The sequence below is a fragment of the Cherax quadricarinatus genome, chromosome 35, assembly GCF_038502225.1.
Source record: "Cherax quadricarinatus isolate ZL_2023a chromosome 35, ASM3850222v1, whole genome shotgun sequence".
Taxonomy (NCBI): domain Eukaryota; kingdom Metazoa; phylum Arthropoda; class Malacostraca; order Decapoda; family Parastacidae; genus Cherax; species Cherax quadricarinatus.
The window spans coordinates 8,605,400-8,614,129 of NC_091326.1; the positions used below are offsets into that span (position 1 = coordinate 8,605,400).

The 8,730-nt window shown below is 37.5% G+C and overlaps 1 protein-coding gene across 2 annotated transcripts in view; it reads left to right on the top strand.

Moving 5' to 3' along the window:
* The window catches only part of Hip1 (Huntingtin interacting protein 1), a 105,981-nt gene extending 98,315 nt beyond the window's left edge, over window positions 1-7,666 (top strand). The window contains exons 16-19 of one of the 2 annotated variants that reach the window (XM_053785369.2): window positions 2,391-2,596; window positions 6,221-6,450; window positions 6,701-6,873; window positions 7,348-7,666. In XM_053785369.2, the coding sequence (XP_053641344.1) occupies window positions 2,391-2,596; window positions 6,221-6,450; window positions 6,701-6,873; window positions 7,348-7,359 (621 nt within the window). In that variant the 3' untranslated portion in view covers window positions 7,360-7,666. The remainder of the gene's footprint in view (window positions 1-2,390; window positions 2,597-6,220; window positions 6,451-6,700; window positions 6,874-7,347) is intronic. The other variant, XM_053785368.2, reaches the window with a different exon arrangement.
* Window positions 7,667-8,730: the final 1,064 nt, after the last annotated feature.

Genomic DNA, 8,730 nt, shown 5'->3' on the forward strand with positions numbered 1-8,730 from the left:
CATAGGAAAGTTAGCACAGGCACCTCTGTGACCACAAATGCAAAACTTGCATTTGTGGTCACAGAGGTGCCTGTGCTAACTTTCCTATGGTGTAGAAATATACCTAGTTGGATGAATCTTATTGTGGCTAGCTGGTCTAGTGGCTAGCGCGACGGGCTGGAGTTTTGAGACTCTATGACCGCGGGTTCAATCCCGGCCGGGGGTATGGTTTATTTGCAATCGTGTCATTACGATTTCTTAAGTCACAGAAGTTACATTCCTGAAAATGCTGTGTTAGGTGAACTGAAGAACTTATGGGAAAAATAGGGTTATGTTCCTGAGTCCCCCCCCCCCCCCCCCCCCCAAAAAAAAAAAAAAGCCAAACATTTTTTTTAGGCCTCTACATCTTACAAGAATAAAAGTGAATATGTAATTGTAGTTCAATGTTGTGATGTATTATGTTGTTTTTACTGCTTAAGACTACAAACGTAACAGAAATAATAGTATTTCTTACCTTAAATTGTGGGTGCTGGTGTTTGTGGATGATTGTGAAGAGAGTGGAGAGTTATGTTGTGGCCGTACTGGGCTGAGGTGGATGGTAGAGGTTCTGGTACTGAAGTCAATGGTTGTACTGGAGTGTCTAACTTTAAATCATTCAGTCAGTCAGTAAGTCATCATTCAGTAAGTCGGTCAGTCAGTAAATCATTAAGTAAGTAGTACGTCAGTCAGTCATTCAGAAGGTCATTCAGTAAGTCAGTCACACAAACTTATGTTTACCTCTTTTTATGTGTACAAAGTAACACTTCATTAGGGCCACAAGTTATCTCTTGTTTGATATCTTTGTTTGCTTCATTAATTCTAAGACTTAAATGCTTATACTTTTCTTGCCACTTTCAGCAACACTGGTATGCCTACTGGGTGTCATGATTGCTTGGCAGATACAAGCTATGGTAATTAAAAGATCAAAACACAATTCACAAACAGCTAGCTGGTAGCAGAGAAAGACTGGACATGTATGAAGTACAAATGGTGGGGTGGTGTCGGGGGGTAGCAGGGAATGGCGGGAGGTCTCCTCGACTGATCCACAACAAGGCATCCGCTTGAGGAAATCGTGCCATACCCAAATCATGCCAAATTAACTCATGTTAAATGACAGTCTACTGTATTTATATTGTTTATTATGTCATATTAGATGAATTATTATTCTTTCAACAAACCGGCCGTATCCCACCAAGGCAGGGTGGCCCAAAAAGAAAAACGAAAGTTTCTCTTTTTAAATTTAGTAATTTATACAGGAGAAGGGGTTACTAGCCCCTTGCTCCTGGCATTTTAGTCACCTCTTACAACACGCATGGCTTATGGAGGAAGAATTCTGTTTCACTTCCCCATGGAGATAAGAGGAAATAAACAAGAACAAGAACTAGTAAGAAAATAGAAGAAAACCCAGAGGGGTGTGTGTATATATATGCTTGTACATGTATGTAGTGTGCCCTAAGTGTAAGTAGAAGTAGCAAGACATACCTGAAACCTTGCATGTTTATGAGACAGAAAAATGGACACCAGCAATCCTACCATCATGTAAAATAATTACAGGCTTTCGTTTTACACTCGCTTGGCAGGACGGTAGGACCTCCCTGGGCGGTTGCTGTCTACCAACCTACTACCTAGGATTAGATGAATTGTGATAGATAAATAAGCCATATAGATGATATTAGCAAAATATTGAAGTATCTTGTCGTGCCTCCTGAGAGCTGGAACGAATTAATTGCATTTCAATTAATTTAAATGAGGAAAATGGACTCTGCAACTGAGTAAATTCAGATGTGAGCAAGGTCACGGAATAGATTAAACTCACAAGTAGAGGTTCCACTGTATAGCAGAAATATTATAAATGGTGTAAAGGTGACATTAAATCAGTATCGAAGATAGTTGACACAAACCCACTACCATTATAGTATGTTCCTCACTTAGCAATGAATTCATTTACTGACGTGGTCTTCAGACCACAACTCCGTCATTAAGTGAGGAGAGGCTGTATTGCATTAAATAATGTGCATTTGTTGACTTCTTAATTTACTGAATTAGAGGGTGGATATAGTGTTTTTGTGATTAGTAATTGTTAATATTTGCAAATGTTTATGTATAATTTTGTTCATGTAATGCATAAAAGAAAAATTTATTTAATATTTTTTTTTTTTAAACAGCCTTCTTTGTTTGAAGTGCATATGATAAGATTTCTGGTATGCATCTAATTTTTTTGACCACATTTTGATATTTCATTCAGAAGTTAATGTAATTTAATTTTCAGAATTACTCGTATAATTCTCTATATCTAGCCAAGCTAAAAAATTATTCACTTTTATTATAAATCAACAAATTATATTATAAATTAAAAAAATTATTGTGTACAGGTAAATGAAAGCATTCTTGGAACCTGCAGCGACTTGATGGCAGCAGTTAGATTATTAGTTCAAAGGGCGGCAGAGCTTCAGAAAGAAATAGTGGATGCAGGGAAAGGAGGAGCTTCCCCTCGAGAGTTTTACAAACGCAATCATCGCTGGACGGAGGGTCTACTCTCGGGTGCAAAAACCGTTGCTATTGCTTGCCAAGCTCTCATGTAGGTACTCATACATACATACATACATACGTACGTACGTACATCCATCCATCTCCTCCCTGATAAATGTTAAAAGCATTATTCGTTTATATAGAGCTGGTGTCTTTTGTTATGTATAGAAATAATGGTGGGAGAAATAAAAGGGATACTCTTGCTGCTATTGATGGGTCTTCTCTTTGGCTTTGCTTATATCTTAGCAGCAGTTTGCACAGTTTCTTAGGTGCTGTCGGACTTCACTTGTGAAGGAGTCTTGATAAAAGAAATTAAAACTACCCTTCTCTTCATTGGGTTAAACCTAATTCCCACCTATTTCCCACACCTCAATGGGTTTAGCACTTTGTGTTGCTTACAAAAAAAGACTACCTGAAATGAAGACATCAGTGGAATCCAAAAATGAAAATATTTTTTTTTTTATCACACTGGCCGATTCCCACCAAGGCAGGGTGGCCCGAAAAAGAAAAACTTTCACCATCATTCACTCCATCACTGTCTTGCCAGAAGGGTGCTTTACACTACAGTTTTTAAACTGCAACATTAACACCCCTCCTTCAGAGTGCAGGCACTGTACTTCCCATCTCCAGGACTCAAGTCCGGCCTGCTGGTTTCCCTGAACCCCTTCATAAATGTTACTTTGCTCACACTCCAACAGCACGTCAAGTATTAAAAACCATTTGTCTCCATTCACTCCTATCAAACACGCTCACGCATGAATGCTGGAAGTCCAAGCCCCTCGCACACAAAACCTCCTTTACCCCCTCCCTCCAACCTTTCCTAGGCCGACCCCTACCCCGCCTTCCTTCCACTACAGACTGATACACTCTTGAAGTTATTCTGTTTCGCTCCATTCTCTCCACATGTCCGAACCACCTCAACAACCCTTCCTCAGCCCTCTGGACAACAGTTTTGGTAATCCCGCACCTCCTCCTAACTTCCAAACTACGAATTCTCTGCATTATATTCACACCACACATTGCTCTCAGACATGACATCTCCACTGCCTCCAGCCTTCTCCTCGCTGCAACATTCATCACCCATGCTTCACATCCATATAAGAGCGTTGGTAAAACTATACTCTCATACATTCCCCTCTTTGCATCCAAGGACAAAGTTCTTTGTCTCCACAGACTCCTAAGTGCACCACTCACCCTTTTCCCCTCATCAATTCTATGATTCACCTTATCTTTCATAGACCCATCCGCTGTCACGTCCACTCCCAAATATCTGAATACATTCACCTCCTCCATACTCTCTCCCTCCAATCTGATATCCAATCTTTCATCACCTAATCTTTTTGTTATCCTCATAACCTTACTCTTTCCTGTATTCACTTTCAATTTTCTTCTTTTGCACACCCTACCAAATTCATCCACCAATCTCTGCAACTTCTCTTCAGAATCTCCCAAGAGCACAGTGTCATCAGCAAAGAGCAACTGTGACAACTCCCACTTTATGTGTGATTCTTTATCTTTTAACTCCACGCCTCTTGCCAAGACCTTCGCATTTACTTCTCTTACAACCCCATCTATAAATATATTAAACAACCACGGTGACATCACACATCCCTGTCTAAGGCCCACTTTTACTGGGAAATAATTTCCCTCTTTCCTACATACTCTAACTTGAGCCTCACTATCCTCGTAAAAACTCTTCACTGCTTTCAGTAACCTACCTCCTACACCATACACCTGCAACATCTGCCACATTGCCCCCCTATCCACCCTGTCATATGCCTTTTCCAAATCCATAAATGCCACAAAGACCTCTTTAGCCTTATCTAAATACTGTTCACTTATATGTTTCACTGTAAACACCTGGTCCACACATCCCCTACCTTTCCTAAAGCCTCCTTGTTCATCTGCTATCCTATTCTCCGTCTTACTCTTAATTCTTTCAATAATAACTCTACCATACACTTTGCCAGGTATACTCAACAGACTTACCCCCTATAATTTTTGCACTCTCTTTTATCCCCTTTGCCTTTATACAAAGGAACTATGCATGCTCTCTGCCAATCCCTAGGTACCTTACCCTCTTCCATACATTTATTAAATAATTGCACCAACCACTCCAAAACTATATCCCCACCTGCTTTTAACATTTCTATCTTTATCCCATCAATCCCGGCTGCCTGACCCAGTTTCATTTTACCTACTGCCTCACGAACTTCCCCCACACTCACAACTGGCTCTTCCTCACTCCTACAAGATGTCGTTCCTCCTTGCCCTATACACGAAATCACAGCTTCCCTATCTTCATCAACATTTAACAATTCCTCAAAATATTCCCTCCATCTTCCCAATACCTCTAACTCTCCATTTAATAACTCTCCTCTCCTATTTTTAACTGACAAATCCATTTGTTCTCTAGGCTTTCTTAACTTGTTAATCTCACTCCAAAACTTTTTCTTATTTTCAACAAAATTTGTTGATAACATCTCGCCCACTCTCTCATTTGCTCTCTTTTTACATTGCTTCACCACTCTCTTAACCTCTCTCTTTTTCTCCATATACTCTTCCCTCCTTGCATCACTTCTACTTTGTAAAAACTTCTCATATGCTAACTTTTTCTCCCTTACTACTCTCTTCACATCATCATTCCACCAATCGCTCCTCTTCCCTCCCGCACCCACTTTCCTGTAACCACAAACTTCTGCTGAACACTCTAACACTACATTTTTAAACCTACCCCATACCTCTTCGACCCCATTGCCTATGCTCTCATTAGCCCATCTATCCTCCAATAGCTGTTTATATCTTACCCTAACTGCCTCCTCTTTTAGTTTATAAACCTTCACCTCTCTCTTCCCTGATGCTTCTATTCTCCTTGTATCCCATCTATTGAAATAAAAATTGAGACATATTTTGCTGACCTTCACAGATTATTGCAGTGCATTGATGGAAGAAATGATAATCCCTTCTCATACTACCATTATTAAAAAAGAAAAATGGTCTGGGAGACATTTGTAAGGGATAGTATGGTTAAAAAGAAAAAGTAATTTGCTTGTACATTAAAAAGAGAGCCAAGGAAAGTATCACTTGGCTATTTTAACAGACACTGGAGTGAAAATCATAAAATGTTAACAAAGACAGCAACATAGAGGATTACAAGAAGACTTGAGGATAAGTTTTCTAGGTATTGTATGTCTGCATCTTTTAAATTACTGAATGTATTAGAGTTCAGCCCCCCCACCCCCCCTCCAGGGAGGTTACTTGATACCTGGCAAGGAACTCTTGATCTAAGTAACTGGACCAGTACTCCAGTTCCTTAAGTCAAGTCTGAATGATGTATGTCCCTTATGGATTTAGTGGTTATCCTTCTTCCCATGAATGTACTACTAATAATTAGAGGCCAGGGAAATGAGCCAGAATATGTGATTAGGTCTATAGTATAGGTCTTATTTCACAATTACAATTTTTTTTAGGCTAAGAGCCTTGTAATGATTAAGAAAATTTAATATGTATGGTTTTAATAAAATTCATTAGGTAACTAAACTATTTATCAAAAAGTTTGTTCACTGTTTTAAATAACTTTAACATTTTTACATTTCAGTTCACTGATTTGTAACTTTATATTTAAATCTGATTTACAGTACATGTAACCTAAAATAACATAAATATGATATAGGACAGCAGCTGATCAAGTTGTGAGTGGTAAAGGCAAGTTTGAAGAAGTGATTGTAGCTTCACGGGAGATTGCTGCTTCCTCCATGCAATTGGTGATGGCTTCTAGAGTGAAAGCTGACAAGTCTAGTGTCAAGCTGGGTAACCTTAATGCCACAGCCAAGACGATATCAAGATTGACAGGTACTGTTGTTGCAACCGCAGAAAATTGCCGGGATAAAGTAGCAATTGCTGGTAAGTTACTCGATTAACAATAGGAATAAGAAAAGACAAAGTTGTCTACTCAGAAATTTTATGATACGGCCGACTTGTTGAAAAAAAAAAAAAAAAAATAATAATAAGTCTACATAATCAATGTTCAGAATTACAATTAACTATTATAGAAGTCTCGTTTCATTCTGGTTATCTGCAGAGAGTTAGTAACCAGCCTATTCTAATTTTTGCTATGATGCGCACTTCAGCTTGTATTCTTGGTTTCTTTCAGGTACCTTAGACTTTTCAAAGCTGAGTTTGCACTATACTAAGAGGATGGAGATGGAAACTCTTGTTAAGGTCTTAGAAACAGAGAAGCAGCTCGATACAGAACGCTCCAAACTTTCTGAGCTACGTAAACATCACTATCGCCTTGCTGGAGAAATAGAAGGCTGGGAAGCAGCAGTAAGTATTAAGAAATTTTAAGTAAAATACTGTACAGTATTATAATATAGGAGTACAAATGTTTTATTTACAAAAAGTACATATATATATAATGTGAATACTTAGTTTGTCTTGTTCCCTCTGGGACTTTTTCTTTTATGATGGACTTGCTTACACAGTATTTTCCCTAGAAATTTTAAATAGCTCCAGGCAGTAAATTGTCATTGAAATAGCACTTGACAGAATTGCTGCCAATACAGTGTACACGTTGTTTGCTGTCAATTTATATTACTTAGAGATCATCATTTCTGCAGCCCAGTCTGAAGTTAAGAGTAACTGAAGAGATAACCATTAATCAGAGAAATAATAATAATCCTATGTAGTTACTTCAATAACTGTGAACAAAGAGTCTATTTTCTTTAGTAATATAAATGTAGTTAAAAATAAGTTTCAGCAGTTATCACTGCACCATTATTATTAATTTATTTATTTCAGGAAATGAGCTGAGTGCACCTATAATATCTATCCAGTGTTGCTGTGGATAGGCCACAAGTATCCTTCACCTTATATTATGAATTCAGACAATTTAATATTGAATACACACTTAGCACATGCTGTGTAACTAAATACTGTATACCTATCTTAATGTTGTAAGTTTTTCACCTGTCTGCTGGGCCCATATTTTACTTAGTTTTTTTCTCTCTAATTTATTATCTCCATGTGTTTAAAAAGTATCAGATAACTTTATAAATATACATCTTTTTTATTTTCTCCATCACATTCCATCTACATCTGAATCTCATTGTGCCAGCTGCAGTTCATTAAAATTATATACTTTTACATTTCAATGTGTATTTTCTCAAGCAACACAACTTGTTTACAGTCATTTCTTATATATTCCCTTAATGCTGTTTGCTCTTACAGTTGTTCTTTTCAGAGAAAATTAAAGTAGACTTTGTCATGCATTGTGCAACTACTGCAGTGTATGTTTACTTAGCTTCCATGTACAGTGCCTCATTAGAGGTATACTGCATAATTTGGGAAAAGAGAAAACAAAGACGTGACTGCACTTAGGATCAGAAATCTTCGAAATTTCAAGGAGTTGAAAAGCTTGAACTTTAGTGAGTTCCATGACTACCTAGTAGGAAAAATAATAACTTCTTGTATCGCACTTTGATTAGCAAGCAAAACATTTTTGAATAATACATTCATATGCCTTCTATTCTTTCCATAATTGTTCGTTCAATAGTACCTCCTCACCTTTAATTCTTGATAAGTGAGACACGTGTGCAACATTTAGGTATCTTTATTCAGAAAGATTTTGCCTACACAATAGACTTCTCTACTCGAATACAGAGGCAGCAGAAGAAGTAGAGTTGTATAGACAATGTAATCAGTTCGTCACCCCGGAAGACAATAGTTTTGAGGTGATCAGTCCTTCAACCTGGAGAAGAGTTTTACTCCAAAGACTGGAACAATAAGTAGGCAAAACATTTCAGAATAAAGATACCTAATTGTTGCACATGTCTTACTTACCAATTTGTTGGTATTGTATTCCATCATATCACCTCTAATTCTTACTTAGATACTTTTTTTTTTACGAACTTAACAAATTTAAATACTTCTGACCTAGAACTTATAATTTTGTTTCATTTATTACATCTACAAGGTGCAGAGCATAATTTCTTTATTACACATAATGGGTATCATATTCAGGATGAAAAGTTTGTACGATAATCACATTAAACAGTATGTACAGGAGCCCCTAGTACACTGGCACAGCTATGAATTCATGTATTAAGTTAAATATGAAGACCACATCTGTTTTATTTTTTCATCACACAAAGCATCAGTCATTTTAACTTTTTTTTTTTTTCA